Here is a 27,928-nt window from a genome sequence, read left to right as displayed (position 1 = left end):
AAAGGTTGTTGGTAAGTTTAACTACACCCAAACCCGAGATTGGGGTCTAAGATCCATCAACAACAGTAATATTACCTTTCCCTAAAAAAAATTTATATGTGGTAAAGTAGGAAGGAATACCAGTCATATGATCACTGGCTCTTGTGTCAATTATCCAAGAGCCAGAGGATGAGGCATGACACGCAAGTGTGCTATTGATTTTGCAAAGGCACTGGAAGGTGTATGTGAACCAGCAGATGTAGGCAACCCACTCTTTTCAAGATGAAGCAAGATGCCTCTCAATTTTTCCATCACATCAGAGGTGTCATGAGTAGATGCCTGAGCAAAAGAACTTCCCTCAAGCATGTGAGTCTGAGAATCATGACTAGCTGTAGCAACATGAGCATTTACCTTCTTTCCGGCTTTAAACTTCTGAGGCTTTAGGTGGGGGTTTAGTTTCCAACACCTATCCTTGGTGTGCCTTGGCTTCTTGCAAAATTCACAAACTACATCTTCAGGTTTACTAGAACTCTTTTTGGGTTTTGTAGACACAAGAGTTGTGTGCTCACTGATAGGAACTTGCATCATGGCAATCCTCTTACTCTCTTCATTCTGCACCAAAGAATATGCCATGGAGAGTGACAAAATATCAGCACTAAGGATGTGTTGTCTAGTGAAATCATAATCGGCATTTAGTCTGGCACGAAAATCAAATACTCGGTTTTTCTCAATGCACTTCCTGTATTGTTCAGCATCAATAGGATCCTTCCACTCCAAAGCTTCTAAATGGTCCATTTCTTCCCAAACTGATTGTAAGGAAGAGAAATACATGGCCACCGATTTCTCCCCCTGTCGCATATTACATGCTTCTCTTTGCAACTGATAGATTCTAGTCGTGCTCTTAGCTTGAGAATAAGTTGAAGTTAACCTATCCCAAATGTCCTTAGCTGTTGGAAGGAACATATAGTTGCGGGCAATGTGAGGCTGCATGGAGCATACCAGCCATGACATAACCAGCAAATTATCCTGCTCCCATTTGGAATAATTTGGATCTTCAGGCTTTGGCTTAGCTTCCTTACCGGTAATAAACCCAAGCTTACCTCTTCCTCCGATTGTGAGCTTAGTTGATTGAGACCATCCAAGAAAATTTGTTCCATCAAGTTTTACAATAGTAATTTGCCCTCCAGCACTGTCATTACTTCTAGGAGGACATAGGTAGGTATGTACACATCCTTGTGCCAATCCATTGATCACCACCCCTCTAAAAACACTTTTCTCACCAACATCACAATCTCCCAACACTAGCTGAACACCCAAACACCTTTCCTTGAAGGTTAAACACGGGCTACAACAATAAATAGAAGAAAAGAAGGTGCTGGCGACAAAATAGGAAAAGATGAAAATTCCCAAAAATAATTTTAGGTCTCCATAAAATTTGAGACTGCTTCCTGTAATCCCAGAAAATTACCACACTTCAAACGCAAGTGGGTTTAACAACAACCAGCCCACCACGCGAGCATGCAAGCCCTAAACTCCAAATATGTAATTTTTGCCAATTTTCATCTAAAAATCCAAGAAAAATGTAAAAGAGCTTCAAACCTCCATGAAATGTATATCAAAATTTCTCTAAAAATGAGGTGCATCAAGGGCTGTCGAAATCGCAAATGAATGTTGCCGATTGTATGGACTACTGACATCAACCGGCGGCATGCTGATGTCAGTAGGTTCGTGTGTGAGTCACGACCAGCGGAAGATGATCTCCTTGATCTTCCGATGCTTTGATACCAAGTTAAAGTACTTGAGATTCGAGAAGAAGAAGAGTTTGTCGAAGAAATCAGATGTGTTACTGTTCACTCCTGAAGAGCCTTTCTTATCATTTTTAAGAAAATTACAAATGGGCCCTTGAATAAGTGCCCAAATACAAAAAAGGATGGAAGGACATAAATGCCCTTACATTCTCAACACTTTCCTTCATGTAGCCTCTACTCTTCAATTAGATGACATCTTCACCAAAGCTATAACTGGAGCCCTTCATGACTTTCTTGTGGGCAAACTAATGTTGGCACCACATCTATTTGAGGGTGACTGTGAAGAACATAGATTAGAGTTCTAGAAAGCATATGATAGAGTCCCTAAAGAGGTAATATGGTTGATTTTGGAAAAGAAAAGAGTCTCAAATAGGTAAGTAGGCCTAACTAAGGATATTTGTGATGGGTGCAAAAATCACTTAGTCCTTGTTTATTTGCACTAGTCCATAGATGAGTTGACTAAACATTTTAAAGAGAGGTGCCACAGTGCCTGATGTTTGCTGATGGCATTGTATTAATTATAGAAACTAGTGAAGAATTAAATAAAAAAGTAGGTTTATGGACAACTACAATAGAAACAGGAGGTTTTAAGATGAGTAGGGATAAAACAGAATATATGCAATGTAAGTTTAACAATAATAAGAGTGCAAACTAGGGTACGCTTAAGATTGGAGACCAAGAGATAATTCAATGTGATCTCTTCCATTACCTTGGCTCGATAATTCATTACAAAGGAGAGATTGAGAAGGATGACTCCCAAAATTTTAAGAGTAGGATTGGCAAAATGAAGGAGTGCATCCAGAATCTTATGTGATAGGTGAATTCCATTTCAGATAAAAGGGAAATTCTATAAAACAGTTGTAAGGCCAGTTATGCTGTATGGAGTAGAGTGGTTGGCAGTTAAGAAACAACATGTCCAAAAAATGAGTATGGAAAAAATGTGAATGCTTAGATGGATGAGCGGTAAAAATGAGAGAAAGTAGATTGAGATGGTTATATCACATGCATAGAACACCATCTACAGCACCTGTTAGAAAAAAGTGACTTGTTATAATTTGAAAGGCTAGAAGAGCTGGGGGTACACTGAAAAAGACTTAGGTGGAAGTAATAAGAAATGATTTAAGCTCCCATAATTTAACAATGGGTATGGCACTGAGAAGAATGGAATGGAAAAACAGGATTCATCATTCATGTAGCTGACCCCATATAGATGGGACAAGGCTTAGATGATGATAATGAGTTGAAAGTGCAAAACTGATTTAGTGAAAAACATAAAAAGAAGAAAAAAGTATTTTTAGGAATATTTTAATAGTTCTCTAAATCTCTTGTACCTTACTTTTATTTCATAATAAGCTTCAATGACAATTTACTGTAGTACCCCAACCTTGTATATCACCATACTATCACGTTCAGTATTTCCAATGACTAAACACACTCCCCCTCATGTTGGTGCATAAATATCATGTATTCCAATATTATTCAAAATAGTAGACAACTGGGACTTTCCCATTAGTTTAGTAAGAATATAGGCAAGCTAATACTTGCTCTTGATTAACAAACATGTCTCCTTGACAAGTTTCTCCTTAGTAAAGTGTATGCTTACCTTTATGTGCTTAGTTCTGTCATATTAAATGGATAATGAGTGATGCTTAGAGATGCAACTTGGATGGGTTGGGCTAGTTTTAAAGTTAATTGAGGAAGAAAAACCCTAAGACCTAGACCCTAGGCTAGGCTTGCTCAACCCAATGTCAAAGCTCAAGTTTGCCAACTTGAAATGCAACTAGGGTGGGATTAGGTTTGGTCAGGGTTAGGCAGATTGGTCGGGTTTCATACTAGTGTTTGGCACTTTAGACCTTCTATTTGAATTTTCTGGTCCACTTTAGAAATAGAATAAAAGAAAAATACATAATACATACAAATGCCATTTCATAATGCATACATACATATAGGTACTTAGTGTAGGTTTGGGGTGGGAGGCCCTTAGGTGATCTACCTGAAAGACAGTAGATGGTGGTGAAGAAAGGTTTCTAAGAGGCTGGGTGGGAGAGAAAGCTAGGGTTTCGGTTGGACAGAGCTTAAAAGGGGCTTTAGGCAAGAATTCATGTGGGGATCCTCGAAGATTCCCTATTTATAGAAATCTCCTTATGAAAGGAGGCCCGTTATGGGAATTTGTTAGATCTGAAATTGGTAAGTGTGTTAGGGTTTCACCATGTGTCCATGTGGTTACATTGGTACTAAAGTTCCCGCTTCTTCCTAGAGTCCACATGTGAGCACGAGTGCAACTACTCCCCCCCTAACTTACTTGTGCGATGCATGGTACTTGTTAAGCAAAAGTGGAACAATAGAAATAAATAATTATTTATGTTGATTATTTACGTTAACTTTTGGTAATTTGTCATAATTTCTGGTAATATTGGTAATTTATTTTTTGATAATTATTTATGCTGGTTTTGGGTAATTTATCAAATTTATTGGTAGGGGCAAAGCTAGGCTTTCCTCTTAAGGGAGGCCAAACAATAATAAATATGGATAGGGGGGCAAAAGTTAGTAAAAATGGGTAGGGGGACCAAAATATAGGTGAGGTTGAAATGGGTATTTTGGGGATTTTCAAGGCATATAGGGGGCCATGGCCCCCATCTGCCACCCCTGGCTCAGCCCCCATTTATTGGAAAGAATATTAATTCATTTTCTGTAATTATGACAATTTTTCTTAAATATTAATAATTTTCTATTGCTTCTACTAATTGCTGGAAATTATCATATTTTCTGGTAATATTGATAAATCTTTTATTATTTTCTTGGTTAATTTCTCTTAATTAGGGTGAATCATAGTGGAGCGGGTGACACATATTGTATTATTTTATTAGGGTGAATCAAAAAATAAAAAGACAATGATACCCCTGCACCTCTAAATGTACAAATTACAACAGGTTCAAAACTTGCGAAATAAAGGGGCGAATTTCAAAAATTTTTCTCTCCCTTTCAACTCGGAATCGCATTCCCTATTTAGAAAATCATATTTTCAGGGATTAATCTTGAACCATAAACTGAACCAGATCTGAACCAAAAGTAGTAGGAGAAGATTATACTTGATACGGAGAAGTAATATCTCCCAACGAAGGTGTTCACGCCCAAGGAAGGATCCAAAGACTGCTTCCACTGAAGATGGCGCAGTGCAGGATGGAGCGGAATCAGCAGTATTCTTCTCCAAGAATTTTGTCATTCGCAAGAAACAGCAGGATGGCACGTGAGCACAACTTCCTATCTATTCTTTCTCAAAGAATTGATGTCAAGATCGAATCTTGACTTCTCCCACAACTGGAGATCGAACTGGCAAATAGGGCGGCAAGAAAGAATTCTGCAGGGTTGCTTAATTCTTTATTCTGTCTTTTTCAGCACTCAAGAGAATGTGAGTATATCTCTTCTCAAGGCTGCCGCCCCCTCCTTATTTGTTTTAACCCCAAAGGATCAGCTCCTAATCCAATTAGGAATTGCTGATCCAAATCTTATTTGGATCAAAACATCTCTTTAGGTGATAAGGATTAACCTCTATCTTATCTGCAGATTAGATTAGCTTTCTCCTAATCTCATTAGGAGGTTTCTAGATCTGAGTCACATTCAGATCTGGACTCTCTGAGTGGATAGGGTCAAGACCCTATCCTATCTGCTAATCCATCTTAGAATTCGCCCCATATTTAACTAATTAAATAGCCCAGTTTGAAATGGGCTTTAGGCCCATTAAGCTTATGTGCTCACTTAACCTTCCTAACTGCTGCCTAGTTGGGTTTCCTTGTATGGCGTGGGACCCAAGCATTGATCTACACATTAGCCACATGGGTTCAGCCCAGCCTTTGTTACAAGGCCTGGCTGAATACACTGTTATGGACAGTGCATCCCCTGAAACCCATCAAATGGGCTCTATGGGCCCAACACTTACCCTAAGTGGTCCCTGGGCCAAGCCACCTTGTAACACCCAGTGATTGTGGGCAGATGCAAGATTAGCCCATCAGGTATTATCCTCAATGGTCTTACACTTAACCTCTCAGCCCATAATAATCATACACTACCCAACAAGAGAGGACCTCTCCCTCAGCTACAAGGAACAGTGTTGCACTCTCTACTTATATGGATCCCAGGAATTAAAACATTTTGCAAACCTTTTAGAAACCATAATATATATACTTTTATATCACATATAAAATATACTTTGCAAAACAAATCTCAACAATTGAAATCGGCTGCCGGCAGTCTTGGTTTCCATTAGTGAGAGTGCATCCCCGATCATTACCTTTGTCCAACAAAGGGGCTGATCCTGTCACTATGATCACCCACTCAGATGAATTCTCAGACTGTCCCAACATACCCAGGTTTTGACCCCCGCTAAGGATCTCACTGATTGGTATATCAAAGACATCCCAATCCGACACATAATCGAGTCTAGAGGTCGGGTGTAACTTTCCAGTTTTGCTCAATCTCCAAGGTCCAAGGCAATACTGGAAATCTGGTCCAGTTCAAAAATTCAATCAATCCTACACTGTATGCGCCTAGGGTCTACCCTGGCAGTTGAGACAGGCCACCCCAACCGACTTGGTGGCACAACAGTGTCAGCCTTATCAGGATAGGTCTCCCCAGACCGACCCACTGGCTGTGAACATTCTAAACTAACACGAGTCTCATTAAGTGTCCAGTTTAAGGGTATTACACAGAAACATACCAAGGGAACATGAATCAAATATGTATTTTTATTCATTTACAATAAACTCATAATGTACATCATTCTGATTGAAGCTAAGGGCATACAAAACTGTCTAACACTCTAAATGTACAAATTACAACAGGTTCAATATTTTAAAATGCGGAGGCACGACACAAGGTATTACACTACCTGGAAGAATGAGGTGTAGTTCAGAATAAAGAGGTGTAAGCCTCTTAAGTGTATGCCTCCTCAAGAGGAGGAGTTCTTTCTTTTTTTATTCCTTCCATCCTTCCCTTCCCTTTTCTTTTGTTTTCTTTTTTTTTCCTTTTTTGAGGCATGGATGAAGTGCATGAGGAGGCATACCAAAGGCATACACCTCATGCAAAAGGAATTTGAGGCATATGCCTAAGAAGCACCTGTCTTTCTAGCATAAACCTTAGGGCGTTTTTGAGTGTCTTGCCTAGAAGCATGTCTCCAAGGATATGCCTCACATGCTTCCAAAATGAAGGTTTGGTTTGGTCATGTATCTTGGCAATAAATCTGATTGAAATATGAGGAAGTAGAGAAGAGAAGGGAAGAAGAGAGAAAAGAAGAAGAAAGAAAGGAAGAAGAAAATGGTTTGGAGCAATGGAACAGTGCTGGCGGCGCCAACTTCTATTATATTATATAGGCGGCAAAAATAAGAAGGGAAAAGACTCTTGTGCCCCTGCGGTGAGTACAATAACAGAAATAACAGAGAATAAAAAATGCATTAACTAGCCAAACAAACCCTAACACAAATAACTAAATTATTTCAACACTCCCCCTCAAGTTGGTGCATAGATGTCAATCATGCCCAACTTGTCACACAATCAATTGACATGTCTGACACTGTAACTGACTCACTGACAAGGACTCAAACAACTTTGGGAACATAACTTTTAATGACTCAAAAGAAAGATGACCAAGACGACTATGCCATAAATAGGCTTGACTCTCGCTGGACAAACTCATGGACTCTATAGCCACAAAACCAACTTTATTCTCCAACACGTAGAGACCATCCACCATGCTTCCTCTACCAATCGTCTTCCCCGAGGCAAAATCCTGAAACACACATGAAAACGGAAAAAAAGTGACTGAACAGTTCAAGGAGTGAGTTATACTACTAATGGACAGCAAATTTAGGTAATTTCGGAACATGCGGTACATTAAAAAGGGTAAGGCCGAGTGGGAGAGGTATGGTACCTTGGCCAGCTATGGTAGAGAGAGAACCATCAGTTAGTCTCACTTTATCTCTCCTAGAAAGAAGGATATATCTCTGAAATAAATTTGACTTACCGGTCATATGGTTTGAGGCTCCAGAGTCAATAACCCAAGGAGAACCAGTGGTATGAGATGACACATGGAAGGCAGTGGCAACGTTACCTAATGTAGACGCGAAAGAGGTAGAGGGAGTAGGACCAAAATCCATCTGGCGGAGAGTCCTACCATACAATTCCAAATAGTCACGGGAGTTGATAATTTCTTCCTAAGGGTCAGACCTGGGATGCCTCTCTTGAGTTACCAATGGACTAGTCTCTGGAGACGCCATATTAGCTGAGTTATACTTTTTCTAATTCTGCTGACTTGGTTTCTTGCCCTAATCAGGTGTTGACTTCTTACCCAAATCCTATGCCCATTTAGGTTTTCCATGGAGATCCCAACATGTATCTCTAGTGTGTCTTGTCTTCTAACAATGAGTGCACCAAAGTTTGCTCTTATCTCTTCTCTTCTGAGAGTCACCTTTCTTAAAAGCACCTCTGACATTTGTATATGAATTTCCCTGGACAGCTAAGGCAACTGACTCCCCCTCTACACAATTCATCACACTTCTTCTACTCTCTTCTGACTGCACTAAGGCATACACCTCCTAAACTGATGGCAAGTCTTTACTACCCAAGATCTGCATCCTGATGGACTCATCTGAAGCATTCAGCCCTAGGAGGAAGGCAAAGACCCGTTGCTGAGATACAAGTGACTTATACGCCTTTGCATCTTCATCACACTTCCAATTCACATTCTGGTAGTGATCAAGTTCTTTCCATATCGATGTCAAATCAGAATAGTACATCGAGAGACTCCTCTCTCCCCTGCTTGCAAGTAGAGGATTCAGCTTGCAGTTGGTATATCTTGGCAGTGTCTCTGCTCTGAATAGGTGGACTTTGCTTGTTCCTATATCTCACAAGCAGTTTCAGCCCACATAAAAGTCTTCCTTACCTGTGGCAGCATGGAAACCAAGAGCCATGACATCACCATACTATTCTCTTGGTTCCACCTATCATATTCAGCACTTCCATTCTTCGGTTCCTTCACTCTCCCATTGATGTATCCTATTTTCCCCCTAGTAGTGATGTAGAGTTTTATTCCCCTAGACCACTCAAGGTAGTTTAGACCATCAAAGGAAATAACAGCCATGGGAAAATTCATATCCATTCCCCCACTCACTCCATTGTAGCTCCCTGATATCTCTGAAGTAGCAGAATTCTCAGACGACATGGTAAACACAAAGTTTTTTTATCTAAACTCTCAACTTAGGATTCCTCCTTATATCGACAAAAGCTCCACACACAATAATTCAGTTCTGGACTTAATCTGAGCACAAAAAACAACACCAATTTCTAAAGAAGAACTATGACGAGACTGATTTTCAAACCTACATGAAGAACAGTCCCAGCCTACTGGTTTTCCAATAAGTTCCACCATAGCATTAATCAATAAGAAAGATCTTAACACACATGAAATCAGACTAACGAGCAGAGAAAACAGGTCATCTATGACCTACAGTCACCTCTTCACAGGTACAGGATGACGCAATCCAACAAATAAAAGAAAAGGTATAACCCTCACAAAAGTCTGCCGACATTCAGTGGTTTGGATTCATTTGTTCTCCACTTGGTACACGACCAAGGAAAGAAATAAAAGAAGAAATAAAACTTTAGGATTGTACCGGTTGCAGATCTGATTTGATCAGCTCAGATTCAGTCCTCTATTCCGCCTAGATTCAGCAACTTGAAGAGAAAAACTTGGTTGCCCAGATTCAACAACCTTGCTCTGATACCACCTTGGCAATAAATCCAATTGAAATATGAGGAAGTAGAGAAGAGAAGGGAAGAAGAGAGAAAAGAAGAAGAAAGAAATGAAGAAGAAAAAGGTTTGGAGCAATGGAACAGTGCTGGCGGCGCCAGATTCTATTATATTATATAGGGCGGCAGAAATAAGAAGGGAAAATACTCTTGTGCCCCTGCTGTAAGTGAGTACAATAACAGAAATAACAGAAAATAAAAAACGCTTTAATTAGCCAAACAGACCCTAACACAAATAACTAAATTATTTCAACAATGTACAGAGAAACCATCTATGAAACCTGTGAAAAGAAATGATCTATTACAAGTTGAAGGGGCTAAAAGAGCTAGAGGTGGAGAGAAAAGGACAAAGGTTGTAGTAAGAAAAGATTTAAGGGCTCATAATTTTATGATGGATATGGCACTGACAGAACATAATGATGAAATAGAAATCATGGAGCTGACCCCAAGTTGGGACAATGCTTAGATGACAATGATGAGGAGGATGGGTAATTATATAATAGAAGGTTAAGAGGTGTTGGTTTGGGTTTGGTTAAGATGGGCTTGAGCTAGCTGAAGCCTTAACCCAAGCACAACCAAAGTTGAGGTCCAGCTCAAGATTTCAGGCCAAGGCCCTGCTTGGACTCTGAGAATTTAATCCCAATCCATGCAAATGCTCAGGTAGGGCCTGCCCAAGTTGCAATCTGAGAAATGTTGTTGCAATTTTGTTAGCATAATAGAGGTTTACTGGTTCCTCCACTAGGCAGCCTAGTTCATGAAGAGTATTTTAACCATGACAACTCACAAACTCCATGTGCCATGGCCCAATACTTGGATTTTGCATGGGGCCTTGTGATGAGGAATTGTTTCTTATACCTTGACATAGTCAGATTACCACAGAAAATGTATAGTTTCCTAAAGTGTACCTCCTGTCAGTAATAGACATAGCCTAGTTGGCATCTGAATGGGCTTCATCCTTATGTGTCCCATTTTGTTTGAAATAGCAATCCTTGGTGAGATCTTCAAATGACAAAAAATTTAGTTCATGGGATGGGGGTGGATAGATCAAGGTGAGTACATTAACTAATTGACTGCTCTAATTGGTCTGACCTGGGCTTGTGCTAGCTGAGGCCTCAGCCCAAGTGCAAGCAGAGTTCAAGCGAAACTTGAGTTTTCAGGATCAAGAACAGCATGGATCCCAAGAGTTCATGTCCAACCTGTGCAAATGCTCTGATTGGGCCCACCCAAGTTGCAGCCCTACTGATTCTAATTGTGGCTTTGCTAGTAAAGAGAGATTCATTGGTCCCTCTGATAAGCACCCTAGCTCATGAAGAAGAGTTATTAATTTTAACCATAATAACTCAAAAGCACCATGTTCTATAACCTAGTACTCGAATTCTACATGAGACCTCGTCACAATGGACTGCTTCTTATTCTTTGAAGTAGACTGCCACAAAAAATGTAAAATATCCTGGCGTAGACTCCTGTCAATAATAAACCCAACCTGGTTTGCATCAACTGTATAGGCTTGAACTTTCATGTATCCAAATTTAATGAAATGGAAGTCATTACCCAGTCAACTTTGCAAATAATGCAAAATTCGCTTTATGTCAGAGAGATAATTGTGGAAAGTGTTGAAATATGGGTCATATAGATATATTAGAAAAAACAATCTAATTCTGATCTAATTCTAATTCAATCTAAACATACCTTAAGAAGATTATTGAGAATTTGGCGGTTGTCAGTGAAGTAAAGTTGCAAGATGCTAGCCAAAGATTGCTTTTCAATTCGTAGAAGTCTACATAGTTCACAGACACGAACTGTGAATGGCTGTGGGATATTGCACAACACTGCAACTTCGCCAAAGATACTATGGGGTTCAAGTTCTGCAATGAATTCCTCTGAACCATATTCTCCAATGGCTACTTCTTCCTACAAATAGAACTGAAAAAACAGTTAAGTTGAAAGCTTGTCCAAAAAAATTGAAATATCTTGTATATGGTTTATCTCAAGCTTCTTGCTACTGTTATCTTCAGAAAGAAATCTACAAAGGTAAAAATGGAAACAAGAAATCCAAACAGATAAAGGCTTAAATTTAGCTTGACTATGATGTGGACGCATATTGGGAGCAGCAGCAGCAATGATCCGGTGTTCTCATCCTATCCAATTCGGCAGCAACAGTCTTATCCATTCGGCAGATTAGATTATACTATCTTGTTATTCTTATCTTATTAAGTTAGTAGATTAGATTATCTTATCTTATTAGGTTGCCTTATCTTATCAGATTAGGATTAAGAGAGACTTATCTTATCTTATCAGTCTTATCTTATCAAGATAAAGCTGGAGATCTCCCTATTCAGCAAGGAGTCTCCCTAAGAACAGGACTCTTGTAATCTCCTATTTAAGGAGCCACTATTAGTGAATAAAGGCATCAAATATTCAGTCAAGAAGAGAGTAAGGAGAGTTGGTGATCTCTTGAACAAATCACCAAGGCGCCAAGATAGGTACCTCAAGAAAAGGAAGGGACAAGGGAAAAACATGAGGTTTTCCCCGTGGACCGACCCGTGACGAGATCCTATTCGTGGGCCCATAACAATTTGGTATCAGAGCATGGCATCATGGGTGATCTAGATCAGCTGCCGTCCAGGGTCCACGAACTCGAGCACCGGCTCGTGGAGACCAGCTCGGAAGTACGGGAAATCAAGGATGAAGTCAAGAAGCTACGGCGTCTGATGGAGTTATTCCTTTCTAGCAAGGAGAGGAACACAGAAGGGGCGGCAGCCACTAGCGGCCACCGACCGGATCTGTCGAAGTCTTCCGGTGAGCAGCAGATCGTCAACCAGGGGGCCGCAGTCATTCCCAAGTACAGCAGGTTGGAATTTCCATCGTACAACGGCAACGGAGACCCCTTGGGTTGGCTGTACCGGTGCGAGCAGTTTTTTCGCAATCAACGGACAGACAACCAAGACAAGGTAAGCCTAGCCGCCTTTCACCTAACGGAGGAAGCGCAACTCTGGTTCTATCGATTGGAACAATAAGAACCCGGGCTCAGTTGGACCCAGTTCAAATCCTACTGCCTTCTTAGGTTTGGGCCCCCACTTACAAGCAACCCCTTAGGCGAACTGATCAACCTCAAACAGACGGGAACGGGGAACGGTGGCTGAATACCAGCACCAATTCCAGACCCTCCTTGCCAGAGCAGCTTCGGTACGACCGGACCAGTAGGTAGACATGTTCACCGCAGGGTTAGCAGAACCCTTGAGGATGGACGTGGAGATGCAACACCCCCCCAACCTGGTCACAGCCATGAATATAGCTCGCGCCTTCGAACGCAAGCTACAACTCAGCCGCGGAACCTTCAATATGGGGCGACCTCCATCAGCATGGGCATCCCCAGAACCACTCGGAATGGCTCCATATTCAACAGCCAGCCAAGAACGGAAGCCACAGACGAGCAACAATTCCAGATCAACATTCAGTGTGGGGAGCAGCGTCATTGCACCCCCTATTAAGCACTTGTCCAAGGCGAGGGGACAATGTTTTAATTGTGATGAACTCTACTCAGCAAGGCACAAGTGCAAGAGACTTTTCTGCCTCCTGGTGGAACAAGAGGAAGATGAGGATGAACCCTCTTCACTGGAACCCGATCCAAGAGGGCAAAGTCATTCCACCTATCCGGGATTCCTTTGACTGTGTTTCAAGACACCCATCATCGGGAGTAATGATGTGGACGCGTATTGGGAGCAGCAGCAGCAATGATCCGGTGTTCTCATCCTATCCAATTCGGCAGCAACAGTCTTATCCATTCGGCAGATTAGATTAGACTATCTTGTTATTCTTATCTTATCTTATTAAGTTAGTAGATTAGATTATCTTATCTTATTAGGTTGCCTTATCTTATCAAATTAGGATTAAGAGAGACTTATCTTATTAGATTAGGATTAAGAGAGATTTATATTATCTTATCAGTCTTATCTTATCAAGATAAAGCTGGAGGTCTCCCTATTCAGCAAGGAGTCTCCCTAAGAACAGGACTCTTGTAATCTCCTATTTAAGGAGCCACTATTAGTGAATAAAGGCATCGAATATTCAGTCAAGAAGAGAGTAAGGAGAGTTGGTGATCTCTTGAACAAATCACCAAGGCGCCAAGATAGGTACCTCAAGAAAAGGAAGGGACAAGGGAAAACAGGAGGTTTTCCCCGTGGACCGACCCGTGACGAGATCCTATTCGTAGGCCCAGAACAGACTATTTGCACCTTCTTTGGCCCACAGGTTGCCCCTTTATCAATCTTCTAAGTTTATGCCTAACAAATTTTAATTGCTTCAAGAAGAAAAAGAAGTACAAGATTTTGGCTGATTTTAATTGGGTTGAGGTTCCTAAAATTCTGAGCTATTACATTCCAAGTTCTTTAGGCATTCTGTTCTAGGATTTAAAAGCCACTGCTGGAACCTAGTAACCTTGCATTAGGAAGTATTGAACCTAAGTGAAGTGCAACAATCTCCCAACTCAGAAGATAGACAATGAATGAAAGTATTGAAAAATAAGTAATAAAGTGCCACATGACTATAGGTTTATATATACCTAAAAGTGCCTCCATGAAGATATGAGAAATAAAAAGTGAAGGGACACATTGCATAAAATACAACATTTTAGTAAATGACATTTTAAGAAAGGGTATCTAGAGGAAACAATTTAAAACATTTAATTAAAATCTGAGATGAAATGCAGTTAAAAATTAATTTTGGTAAAATAATCGGTATCAATAGACACACACTACACACCACACGCCACATGCCTGCACCCCACCTTGCCCGGACCCTACCTGGCTTAGCTCAGTGTACATGCATATGATTTTCCCAAATCTCCCACATGAGAACAAGAATACTATTGTCCTCATATGGGTCTTGATGATGCGCAATCCGGCCAGTCTTAGCTGTCAACGACCTTGCCTCTAAACTGAGTAGCAGGGAACCTGAAACGGAGGAGATGAGGAAGCTCCGAAGGGAACCCGGTGTAAAGGCTCCGAAGCTCAAGTTAGAATCCTTCAAAGGCAAGATAAAACCAGATAGCGCAAAGTTTGCATACCTCTTCAATGGGGGGGTGGAGAGCCTTTTATAACCACCTCGCGCACTCACTCTTAGACTTTTGTCAGGTCGGGTATGATTACTTCCGTGCTTCTGCCAGTTCGGGTGTCATCGCCTCTGTTGGGGCAGAACCGTCACTGCTGTTTTTGTCGGAGCCGTCTCTGTAACTGGAGATGGCGGTGGCAGGTGACGGTGGCAGGTGGCCGTTGAAGAGCGGCCGTCAAGCGTCAGATCCCAAGTTAGTCAGGTGCGCCGCCCCTGGATACGGACTCCTTTGGTGTCAGGTACGGTGTGGTTTGTCCAGTTCAATGCCCTAGAGGCGAAGTTCTTTGAGCGGTGTGCGAGGCAAAGTCTTGAGTTCGGAAAGGGGAGTGTCCTGAACTGTCATGACACGGGCCAGTTCGGGTCATTGCTTTGTGTGGCTCAGGGCCAAAGGGAGAGTTCGGGCTCCTCGCAGGGAGTTCGAGCTCTTAGTAGGGAGGTCGGGCTCCTTTTAGGGAGTTCGGGCTCCTTGTAGGGAGTTCGGGCTCCTCTTAGGGAGTTCGGGCTCCTCGTAGGGAGTTCGGGCTCCTCGAAGGGAGTTCGGTCTCCTCGAGGGGAGTTCAAACTACTGGTCTCTTCCCTTTGGTGTTTGCACCCTAGGTACGCTGCTTTAAGTGCCGAGCTACTTGTTTTTTGCCACGTGGCATAATTGCGAGGTCGGGCCAAATCTTCCTTCATCAATTGCCCCCCACTCCTCGTGCTAAGGGTCTTGCCCTGGTGCGGGGAGTTCGCAAGGTGTCAGGTAGATTTGCCCTGCACTTTGAATCTCGGTTCTAACGGCGCGAGGTGCGTTGTCAGGGTTCCTTGGGTTTCTTCGAGCGTCCAAAAGGCAGGAAGCGCGCCGGCCTGCCTAAACGCTGATGGATTTGGCGGAGCGCGCTTTACTTCGAAATTTCAAAAAAGCGCGCCACTTGGGACGCGCGATAACAGGCGTCTTCTCAAATTTGAAAAAGACGTGCCGCTATCGCTTTTATTGAGGAGACGTGCGCTGGCAATCTGTCACTTTCGAAAAGATGTGCACCGGCACTCTGTCAGTTTCAGAAAGGCATGCGTCAATCACGTCTCGGTCTTAGGGGACGTGTGGTCAGTGCGGCTGTAGGCCGTCGGATTGGCTTTGATCTAAGCCGTCGCTTTTCGGTCACTGTGAGTATAAATAGCGGGGGGGACCCCAGTTGCTGTCACTTTTGTATTTCTCTCGAGCTCGTGTCCGAGTTTCAACTCGCATCCAGTTCGCGTCCAGGTCTTTTCAGTTCACGTTCAAGGTCTTCCGCTCGTCTGAGCTCCTGTGGTCTACAGCCTTTTTTCGGGTGAGTACTTTCCTAGATCCCATCTCACTCCCCGATGTCTAGCTTGGATGGCTTAGATAGTCCTTTCAGCGGGTCTGATGCAGGTTCTGCGAACCAAGTTGCATCCCCCGATAGCCCTAGCAAGTCGGAGGTAGAGCTCGAGGAAGAGTTCGAACTCGTAGGCCGAGGCGCTTCGGGTAGTTTGGCATCCACCTCTCGTCGGGGTCGGATGTTAGACAAGTTTGGTCCTTCGACCATGACGCCCAAGGGGCTCCAATCCCTCATTACCTACTATCACTTGCCCGGGGAGTACGCTTATTTCATACCTTCGGGTAGCTTTCCTTGGGAACACGGTCCTGATGAGATCGTGATATTCCGGGAGCAGCTCGCCACGGGGCTGCGATTGCCTTTCCATCCCCTCCTTGTCAGAGTCTTGAACCACTTCAGCGTGACAGTCGGCCAGCTTCACCCGAACTCCATTCGAAATTTGGTGGGGACAATCTCCTTATTTTGTGAAGAGATCTTTCCGTTGGACTTGGAGATTTTTTCTTCAATCTTGATGCTTAAGAAGCAAGCGGGTCCCCTCCCCGAGCGTAGGCGGGCATACTACCTGTCTCCTCGCCCGGGCTTCAAGCTTTTACATGAGCTCCCCAACAAGGTCCCAGCATGGAAGCGGGACTATTTCGGGGTGCGAAGTGTGCTGGGGTGGCCGTTTCAGACCGGGTGGGGGATGGCCGCTCCTGACTCCGGGGTCACGCTTGACAAAGAGACGGCGAAGGGCCTCCGGCAATGGACGCGGCTTGGGCTGAAGTGTCAACAGTATCTGACAGAGGCCAAGCTCATTGCGACCGGCCTGAGTTCGAGTAGGTTCTTCACTTAGAGATTTTGTCTTGCTGTCTTTCTTGCTTTTTACTGATGGCGAACTTCTTTTCGCAGGTGTGATGGATTCTCGAGGGACCCGGGGTGGGCACTTGTTCCAGGGCATGAAGAGGAGAAAGCGGGTTGCCAAGCGAACTCACGCCGAGATGCCCCGGGATACGGAGCCCAAGGTGCCGGACTATCAGCCAGAGGATCTACCCAGGGAGCCCGAGATGGTTCCTCCAATGCAGGAGCCGGCAGGGGGCCCTTATGCTGAGACTACCTACACAGGGGCTCCTACATACTCCGGTGCTCCTGCTTACTCTGGGTCTGCTCATACGCGAGCTGGGCCCTCGGGCTCGGGGGCCCCGGGGGATTTCAGGAGTGTGTTGTTGCCGACCCATGCTCTTCAAAAGAGTAAGGAGGCTATTTTCCCCGAGGAGGTCGTGGCGTGGACTGATCTCCCTCTACATCAAGTGGCCTGTCGTGCCGTTACCCATGCCATGGTGGTAAGTGTTCTCCCTTTTTTAGAGCTCTTTGGCTTTCGTTTTGTTGGTTCTTTTGATCACTCGGTTCCTTTTGGTAGGTGAATTCTTCTATTCACGGCTTGGCGGCTCAGGTGGAGAGGAGATCGAGGCAGGCGCGAGCTGCCGAAGAGGCTCGTCGCGCAGCCGAGGAGGCTGTTCGTGCTGCCGAAGAGACTGCTCGTTTTTCACGGATCAGACAGGCGAGGTCTCAGAGAGATGCTGAGGCCATGGGAGTGGTGGTGAAGCACATGGCGGACTTGAGGCTGGATCTGCAGCATCAAGTCGAGTACCTTTAGGAGGACATCAGGGAGAGGACGCAGATCTTTTCTCAAGGTATCGAAGATGCCAAGAAGAAGGCTGTCGATGAGTACATTGCTTCGCCGGGCTTTGATGATCTGATGGTGGATTCATACAGGAGGGGTTTTAAACTAAGCCGGTGGATGATCCGAAATACGTACCCCGAGCTCGATATTAGCGCCATATCCACTTCGCGCATAACTCAGGAGATGGCCAATGCTGCTGATGGTGAGCCAGACTCCGAGGGCGAGGCGGGGCCTTCGGGTATTGTTGAAGTGCCTTCTGATAATGAAGAAATAGCTCCGAGCTTGTAAATTTTTTTGTTTTGTTTTTTTTTTTTTATGTACTACCTTACTTTTGAAATGGAATGACTTTTGGTTAAGTGTTGGTTGTTCTTTCTCCCGAACTGAGCATATTTGCCGAACTAATCATTCGTCCGATCTGTTTCCTGTCCGGGCTACCGCACTCGCGCGGCCTGTTTTGATTGTGATTTTATCCATTTTGCTTGGCGGTCTATAGGTAGTATTGCCTTAGGTTGACGATGTTCCATGATCGGGGTACTTGCTTTCCCTCTAAGGTTTCATGCTCGTATGCCCCCCCGAGTGCTTTCTTTACTCTATAGGGTCCTTCCCAATTTGGTCCGAGTTTTCCCACGCCGGGTTCGGGTACCATGATCTTATGGAGAACCAAGTCGCCGACGCGGAAGCTCCTCTTCTTTACTCTGGCATTATAGTACCGAGCTACCTTTTGCTGGTAGGCCGCAGTTCGGATGTGCGCAAGGTCTCTTACCTCGTCCATTAAGTCGAGGTTGGTGCGTAACTCGTCTCCGTTTGTTTGCTCGTCATATGCTTCTAGTCGCAGCGTAGGTACTTCGATTTCCGCCAGGATTACCGCTTCGGTGTCGTAGGTGAGGTTAAAGGGGGTCTCTCCTGTGGCGGTTTTTTCCGTGGTTCGGTGAGCCCATAGAACACTTGGTAGCTCGCCCGCCCACAACCCTTTAGCTCGGTCTAGTCGTGCTTTCAGTCCGCGGAGGATGGCTCTGTTCATTACTTCTGTTTGACCGTTTGCCTGCGGGTGTGCGACCGACGTGAAGTTCTGACAAATTCCCATACTTTGGCACCATTCTTGGAACTTGATATCCTCGAACTGTTTGTCGTTGTTGGAGATCAGTACCAGAGGTAGCCCGAAGCAACATACTATGTTCTTCCAAAAGAAGTTCTGTATGTTTCGGGCTGTAACTGCTAGAGGTTCAACTTCTATCCACTTTGTGAAGTAATCTACTGCCACCACTAGGAACTTTCTCCCACCTGTTGCTGGCGGGAATGGCCCCAGAAGGTCGATGCCCCATTGTGCAAAGGACCATGGACTGGTGAGGTACTTGAGGTCGGCAGCAGGCTGATGGTGGATATTGGCATGCTTCTGACACTTGTCGCATTTTCTGACGAGCTCGACGGCCTCTGCCTTCATCGTTGGCCAGTAGTATCCTTGTCGAAGTGCCTTTTGAGCGAGGGCTCTGCCCCCCAGGTGTCCGCTGCACAAGCCTTCATGAGTGTCGCGGAGTACGAGCTCGGCTTCGGCAGGTCGCAAGCAATGCAGGTAGGGGAGCATGTAGGATCGTCGGTACAACCATTCGTCTATTATGACGTATTTGGCTGCCTGGCGCTGCACCCTCTTGGCTGCATTGCGGTCCGCAGGGAGGGTTCCATCTAGCAGGAAGCTCGCGAGTGGATCGATCCAGCTCGGCTCTGCTTCAAAGACGGGAGCGACCTCTTCTGCCCCATCGAGAATGTTGGGCCGAGGTAAGTTCTCTATGTACACGGTTCTCATGGCGTTGTGACTTGTGCTGGCTAGCCAAGACAGGGCGTCGGCCTCAGTGTTCTCTGACCTCGGGATTTGCCTGATGAAGTGTGACTGGAAGTTGAGCAGAGCCTCCTTTACTTTTGCCAAGTATGCAATCATAGTGAGCTTGCGTGCTTCGTACTCGCCTGTAACTTGGTTGACCACGAGCTGGGAATCACTGCAGATAACTACGTGCTTTGCTCCGACCTTGTGTGCTAGGTTCAGCCCGGCTATCAGTGCCTCGTACTCCTCGTTGTTGGATGCTGCGAACTCAAAGCGTAGTGCGTATTCCAATTTTGTTCTGCTCGGGCCGCGTAGCACTATTCCAGCCCCACTGCCCTGCTGGTTCGAAGAGCCATCTACGTAAAGGATCCAGGGCTCCTTATCCCAGTTCGCATTTGGCCTAACCAAGAGAGATGCTACACTGGCTGCTACTTCACGGGGTTCAGACTCTATTGGCTTGGGAGCTCCGAGCTCGCCCGAACTGGGGATCTCGGGCTCGACCGGCTCAGGGGCTTCGAGGCTAAACGTGCACTCGGCGATAAAATCTGCCAAGGCTTGGGCCTTAATAGCACTTCTTGGCTTGTATTGGAGGTCGTAATCGCTGAGTTCGATGGCCCATTTCGTCAGTCGACCGAAAACCTCGGGTTTGAGTAAAACTTGCCTCGGAGGTTTGTCAGTCAGGACGATGACGGTGTGAGCCTGGGAGTACGGGTGGAGTTTCCGAGCTGCTATCAACAGTGCGTATGCTAGCTTTTCTATCTACGGGTACCTTGTCTCTGCTCCCTGCAAAATTTTACTAACATAATAGATGGGTTGCTAGACCCGGTCTGCTTCTTTTATTAGTACCGAACTGACCACTTCGTCGCTTGCCGAGGAGAGGTACAGTTCTAAGACTTCGCCCTCCTCTGGCCGGGCTAAGGTTGGCACGCTAGCGAGGTAACTTTTCAGCTCGTCAAGTGCGAGCTGGCAGTCTCGGGTCCATTCGAACCCTTTGCCTTTGATTGTTTTGAAGAAGGATAGGCAGCGGTCTGCTGATTTGGACATGAAGCGGCTTAGAGCGGCTATGCAGCCGTTTAGCCTCTTAACTTCTTTTACTTTCCGGGGTGGTCTCATATCTAGGATGGCTTTTATCTTGTCCGGGTTGGCCTCAATACCGCGCCGGTTGACAATGTACCCTAGGAATTTGCCCGAGGTGACACCGAAGACGCATTTGTTAGGGTTCAACTTCATGCTAAATTGACGCAGGATTTGGAAGACAGAATCTAAGTCTTGTATTAATTCCTGTGAAAACTGTGTCTTGACGACCATGTCGTCTACATAACATTCTATCTTCGTGCCAATCAAGGGCTGAAACAGCCTATTTACAAGTCTTTGGAAGGTTGCCCCAGCATTTTTTAATCCGAAGGGCATGACCTTGTAGCAGTACAGGCCGAACTCGATTATGAAGCTGGTTTTTTCCTCATCGGACTGGTTCATCCTGATTTGGTTGTAGCCCGAATAGGCATCCAGGAAGCTTAGCAACTCATGTCCCGAGGTCGCGTCCACTAGGCGGTCAATTCTGGGGAGGGGGAAGCAATCTTTCGGGCAAGCTCGGTTCAGGTCGGTGTACTCGACACACATGCACCACTTGTCGTTCGCCTTTTTTACCAGCACTGGGTTGGCCACCCAGCTCGGGTAATGGACTTCCCTTATGAAGTCTGCTACGAGGAGCTTCTCGACCTCCTCGTCGACCGCCCTCCAGCGCTCTGGGGCTAAGTTGTGTTTCTTCTGTCTAACGAGTCTAACTACAGGGTCAGTATTAAGTTTGTGAGTTATCAAGTCGGGACTAATACCGGGCATGTCGGCCGCGGACCAGGCAAAAATATCTAAATTTTAAAGTAAAAAACTCACCAGTTCAGTTCGTAGGGGTTCCTCGACGGAAGCACCGATCTGTAGTGTGCGAGCTGGGTCCGTAGCTGAAGTCGGGACTGCGACCATTTCCTCTGTGGGCGAAGGTTGTTCCTCGCCTTGCTCCGCAGGCCGCTCCAGTTCAAGGTCGTCGGCCACCTTGGATTTTCCCTTCAGGGCGGCAACATAACACTTGCGGGACTCGAGTTGGTCGCCCCGCGCTACCCCCACACCGAAGTCTGTAGGGAACTTCATGGCCAAATAGTAGGTGGAGACCACCGCCCGTAGGATATGCGTGATTGGCCGCCCTATTATGGCATTGTATGGGGAGGGGGTCGCGACCACCAGGAAATCATGGTTGAGTCTGACCGCACAAGGCCATGTGCCGACTTCCACAGGTACTGTTATTTTTCCGAGGGGCCTGACTTCCTCTCCGCTGAAACCCACCAGAGGAGTGTTCACGGGCTTCGGCTCGCTCCTCTGTAACTGTAGCTGGTCAAATGCTGATTTGAAGAGGATGTCCACTGAGCTGCCCGAATCTACGAGTACGCGTCTGACCTCGAAGTCGCTGATCCTTAGTTTAATGACAAGCACGTCATCGTGGGGGTAGTTGACCCCTCACGCGTCGTCTTCCGTGAAGAAGATTGGTTCTACGGTTTTTGGTCTTTTCAGGGGGTTCCGTTCCTCGAGGGCTGCTTCGCGAACTGAAGCCCGGGTTGCTGCCGAGGTACATCCTGCTACCACCGAACCTCCCACAATTACATGGATGGTTCCCCGAACTGGCCTCTCTTCCGGAGGCTGTCGCTGCAACGGTTCGACAAGTCTGCTGCTAGATTCGGGGGCATCCTTTTCGTGCTCCCCTTGCCGACCTGCCTTATTGTTATTATTGTTATGCTGTACAAAATTTCTTAAGTATCCGCGACGGATGAGTCCCTCTATCTCGTCCCGGAGATTATTACACTGCTCGGTACTATGACCGTGGTCTGTATGGAAACTACAATACAAATTCTTATTTCTCTCGTCGGATTTCCCTTTAGGCGAGGTGGCCACTTTACGTATGGGGCGTCCTTGATCGTCATTAAGATCTCGGTCCGCCTCGTGTTTAACGGCCTGTAATCCGTCCGAACTGCTAGGGGAGCTCGGATCGACTAGTTTGGCTTCGGCTCCCGGGCCGGGTTTTTTCTGTCGATTGGGTTGGAGGGCTCACCTTCCCTCTTTCTTTTCTTGTTCCCGCTTTCGGTTCATTGGTTGATTTCTTCCTCTGTCCTCATGAACTTGTCCGCAAGCTTGAGGAATTCGGCCACGGTTGCGGGCTGGTTAGCTACCATGTGCCATTTAAACTCTTTGTGCGTTACTCCTCTCTTGGCCGCCGCGAGCTGCACCGCGGGGTCTAACCGCGGTATCTGCAAGCATGCTTCATTGAATCGCTTGATGTAGCCCCAGATGGATTCTCCTTCCCTCTGGACTACTCCGAAGATGCTTTCCTCTGTTCTGGGGCACCGTTTGCTGGTGACAAAGTGTGCGGTGAAGACCTGCACGAACTGGGCCCAGCACTTTATCGACCCGGGGGCCAGGTTCCTGTACCAAGTGCGGGTTACCCCCCTGAAGGTGGTGGTGAAGGCCACGCACATGCACGATTCACTGGCCCTGGCGAGGTGCATTTGGGACTGGAAAGCGTCAACGTGGTCGTTGGGGTCGAAGGACCCGTCATACTTGTCCAAAGGTGGGAGCTTAAAATCTCTGGGCAAGGGGACCGCCAGGAGTTTTGATGCGAGGGGGGAAGGAACTGAGAGAATCGGGGCAGCTCCTACCTTGTCCGAGCTCGTCTCTTCCTTGCCTCTGAGCTCTGACAAGACACGGGTGGAAGTTCGGCGACTTCGCCGGCGTCTTCGTTGTTGAGTGGGCCTAGTACTGGCGCTACTGGCCTCCGTGTTACCGAGCTCGATGGGCCTGGAATGCTGGTAATCTGCTGCCAGGGCGCCGAATCGGTTTTCTGTTAGCGGGAACTCGGGCTTGGAGCGCCGAGGTGCCGATCTTGTGGGCGAGGTTCCCGACCCGCCTGCGAGCTGCGAGGTGGGGATGATTTTTCTCTCTTCGGCCTGGGGATGAGGCCTGGCTGTTAGGGGGGTTCTAGGACCAGGAGGCCTTTCCTTGGTGGGGTAGTCCATCCTGTGGGGAGACCTTAACCGGCCTCGGAGCAGGGTGCCGAGGTGGAAGTAGTGGTTGGTTCAGCGGCAGTTGGGGGAACTGCTGTTGATAGTGATACTGGGAGATGTTGTGCAGTACTTGGTGCTGATGAAGCTGGTGTTGCTGGAACTATTGCATTTGGGCTTGCATTGCCCGCATGCACTGCATCAAGTCGTCCAACCGGTTTTGGCTGGTTGCCAGGGGGACGGCAGTTGGTTCAGTAAAGGTTGTCTCAATAGGGGGAGGAAAGGGGATGCTCGTGGCAGGAAGGTTTGCGGGCGCCACTGCTTGTGGCGCATTCAAGCTGGTGATCCCATCCATCGAAAGGGGATGGTGAACTGTCCAACACACACCACGGGGACTTGAAGTTGTTCCCCGATGGTGTTTGTCTCCGTGCCACGTCCGGCGTTGCTAGAAGAAGCCATGAGTGTTGGGTTTTTTGATGAAAAGAGGTTATGAGAGTTTGGAGGGAGACTTTTTGAAGCTGTTCCCACAGACGGCGCCAATTGATGATGCGCAATCCGGCCGGTCTTAGCTGTCAACGACCTTGCCTCTGAACTGAGTAGTAGGGAACCTAAAATGGAGGAGATGAGGAAGCTCCGGGGGGAACCCGGTGTAAAGGCTCCGAAGCTCAAGTTAGAATCCTTCAAAGGCAAGATAAAACCAGATAGCGCAAAGTTTGCATACCTCTTCTTTGGGGGGGTGGAGAGCCTTTTATAACCACCTCGCGCACTCACTCTTAGACTTCTGTCAGGTCGGGTATGATTACTTCCGTGCTTCTGCCAGTTCGGGTGTCATCGCCTCTGCTGGGGCAGAACCGTCACTGCTCTTTTTGTCGGAGCCGTCTCTGTAACTGGAGATGGCAGTGGCAGGTGACGGTGGCAGGTGGCCGTTGAAGTGGTGCCGTCAAGCGTCAGATCCCAAGTCAGTCAGGTGCGCCGCCCCTGGATACGGACTCCTTCGGTGTCAGGTACGGTGTGGTTTGTCCAGTTCAATGCCCTGGAGCCAAAGTGCTTGGAGCGGTGTGCGAGGCGAAGTCTAGAGTTCGGATAGGGGAGTGTCCTGAACTGCCATGAGACGGGCCAGTTCGGGTCACTGCTTTGTGTGGCTCAGGGCCAAAGGGAGAGTTCGGGCTCCTCGCGGGGAGTTCGAGCTCTTAGTAGGGAGGTTGGGCTCCTTTTAGGGAGTTCGGGCTCCTTGTAGGGAGTTCGGGCTCCTCTTAGGGAGTTCGGGCTCCTTGTAGGGAGTTCGGGCTCCTCGAAGGGAGTTCGGTCTCCTCGAGGGGAGTTCGGACTACTGGTCTCTTCCCTTTGGTGTTTGCACCCTGGGTACGCTACATCAAGTGCCGAGCTACTTGTTTTTAGCCACGTGGCGTAATTGCGAGGTCGGGCCAAATCTTCCTTCATCAGGTCTCTTCCTATATAATTCCAAATCCAACATTACACTTTTAAGGGTTTTGAAATTTTTCAATATGGGATTTGAATGAGATAAGAGAAGAGAAACTTGCTTGTTTCTCAAAATTTGGATGGAAACCAAAAATTTTGAATAATATAGGAAATTAGGAATATAGGATAAATCTAGAAATAAACAAAAACAAAGAGAAAATGAGACAAAGTCCATAAGAAAAAAAGAAGCGTGTAAGTAGTGTATGTATCCTAAAAGGATAATATTATCCCCTTCAAAAATTTTAAATACCTAAAATCTAATAAAAATATATCAATTCCCACACGTTACTGAGTTTTTAAGAAAGACAAAAGTATCTAAGCCAGAATTTTGAGACAAAAGAGCAACATTGCTGTCATATTTCAAACTTGGATCCGACACTAAAGTAAATAAGATAAGACCTTTAAAATCCTGGTGGACAAAACCTTTGAAGCATTCTTTTAGTACAAAAGCCTTATGTGCTGATTCGACCAAGCTTCTTGTGAAAGGAAGAGGAGAAAGTTGGGGGTTTCAGCAATAGACAGAGGAAAGGGAAGAAAAGGAGAAGAAGGTCGACTAGGATAGTGATACATAACCCTAGCCGCCAGCCCCTCATTCTATTTATAATTAACTTAAATATAGGATATTACAAAGATGCCCCTAGTAGGGTGGCAACTCAACCAAGTACTTACAATTCTTTTAAAAATAAAAGACTAATGGGCCCAAGGCCCAACAACTTCTTAATTTAAAAGAAAACAAACTAAACATAAATCGGCCCAACATAAATCAGCCCACTCAACACTCCCCCTCAAGTTGGGAATAGATGTCACACATTCCCAACTTGCGTAGATCATGTACCAGCTTATTCTTCGCAACACCTTTTGTGAGAACATTAACAAGCTGCAGATCTGAAGAAATGTATGGAAGACAAACTTCTCCAGAAGTTACCTTTCTCTGATAAAATGTCTATCTACTTCAATGTGCTTGGTTCGGTCATGCTGGACTGGATTATGGGCAATATTGATTGCTGCCTGGTTATCACAGTATAGCATCATAGGTTCTTCTGCTTGTACACCGATTTCTTCTAACAGAGAACGGATCCAGAGAAGTTCTGAAACTCCATGTGCCATGGCTGAAAGGGATGGTAGAATCCATCATATGGACGCCAAAACAATTGCGGAATGGGTGGGCAAATTTCAAAAATTTTCTACCTGCCTTTCAATTGGGAATCACATTCCCTAATTTTAGAATCAAGATTCAAGGATCCTACTTGAACCAGAATCGAACCAGATCTGAACCAAAAGTGAAGGGAGTAATTATACCTGATCCAGAGAAAAAATATCTCCCAAAGTTGGTGTTCACACCCAAAGAAGGAACCAAGATCTGCTCCTGCTGAAGATGACACAGCAACTGTGGAACAGAACCAGCAGGGTGCGTCCTACACACTGAATCCTTCACAAGAATCCTTTGGATGACAATGAGCACCAAACCAAATCAGCCTTTCAAGAAAGACTGATATCAAGAACTTTTCTTGATCTTTCTCTGGCATAGAAAGCAAACTGTGACAGATGGTGGCGGCTGCAACAGGAGGAAACTGGAGAAGAAGGTGGTGAACTACTTTTCTTCTCTAGGGTTTCTGAGATCCTATCTCACAAAACTGCAGGCTGTGTGTTCTGTGTCCCTAGGATTCGAATTCTTGTAATTCGATTAGGGTTTCCTCCAGTTACTTAATGATTAAGAAAGGATTTCCTAATCATATCAGGAGTTGCCCTTATCCAAATCTGTATTTGGATTAGGACTCTTCTTAATCCTATCTGCAGATTAGATAAGCTTTTGGGCTCATCCTAATCTCAGATCCGCCCCTTAATAATGACTGATCAAATCAGCCCAGTTCGAAATGGGCTTTAGGCCCAATAAGGTTATGTGCTAAAAAGTCTTCCAAATTGCTGCCCAGTTGGGCTTCTTTGTAAGGCGTAGGACCCAAGCATTGATCTACACACCAACCACATGGGTTCAGCCCAGCCTTTGTTACAAAGCCTGGCCGAATTCACTGGAGAGCCCAGTGAACCCCCTGAGCCCATCACATGGACCCTATGGGCCCAACACTTACACTAAGTGGTCCCTGGGCCAAGCCATCTTATAAAAACCCAAGGATTGTGGGCAGGTGCAAGATTAGCCCATCAGGTGTTATCCCAAATGGCCTTACACTTAACCTCTCAGCCCATAATGATCAAGCACTGCCCGACAAGAGAGGACCTCTCCTTCGGCTGCAAGGAACAGCGCTGCACTCTCTACTTACATGGATCCCGGGAATTAAAATCATTTGCAAACATTTTGAAACCATACTTAAATATATATATATATCATATATATAAATTTTGCAAAACAAAATTCCAACGATCGAAATCAACTGCCGGCAGTTTGGTTTCCATCAGAGAGAGTGCATCCCCGATCGTTACCCTTGTTCGACAAAGGGGTTGATCCCGTCACTATGATCACCTACTCAGATGAATTCTCAGACTGTCCCAACATACCCGGGTTTTGACCCCCACTAAGGATCTCACTGATTGGCATATCAAAGACAGCCCAATCCGACACCTAATGCAGTACCATAATCAGGTCTAGGGGTCAGGTGTAACTTTCCAGTTTTGCCCATCAATCTCCAAGGTCCAGGGCAATACTGGAAATCTGGTCCGGTTCAAGGGTTCAATTAATCCTACACTGCATGTGCCTTGGGTCTCACCCTGGCGGATGAGACAAGCCACCTCAATAGTTGACAGCACACCAGTGTCAGCCTTGGCAGGATAAATCTCCCCAGACTCATCCAACGGCTGTGAACATTTAAAACCAACACAAGTCTCATTAAATGTCCAGTTTTAGGGTCTTACACAGAAGTATACCACACAACATGAATCAAACATGTACTTCA

The 27,928-nt window shown here is 45.6% G+C and overlaps 1 protein-coding gene across 5 annotated transcripts in view; it reads right to left on the bottom strand.

The window, feature by feature from the left end:
• Positions 1-27,928, bottom strand: part of LOC104593904 (potassium channel KOR2-like) — a 146,479-nt gene that overhangs the window by 72,558 nt on the left and 45,993 nt on the right. For 4 of the 5 annotated variants that reach the window (XR_016076316.1, XR_016076317.1, XM_010253995.3 and 1 more), the window contains exon 8: positions 11,277-11,498. The exons of the other annotated variant lie outside the window; for it this stretch is intronic. Coding sequence is in view for 2 of the 4 variants with exons in the window: in XM_010253995.3 (XP_010252297.1) it covers positions 11,277-11,498 (222 nt within the window). In the remaining 2 variants the exon portion in view is untranslated. The remainder of the gene's footprint in view (positions 1-11,276; positions 11,499-27,928) is intronic. 5 annotated transcript variants of the gene reach the window in all.

This window comes from Nelumbo nucifera, chromosome 5 (genome assembly GCF_055504915.1).
Source record: "Nelumbo nucifera cultivar China Antique chromosome 5, China Antique-T2T, whole genome shotgun sequence".
NCBI lineage: Eukaryota > Viridiplantae > Streptophyta > Magnoliopsida > Proteales > Nelumbonaceae > Nelumbo > Nelumbo nucifera.
This window is presented reverse-complemented; position numbering and strand designations above follow the sequence as displayed.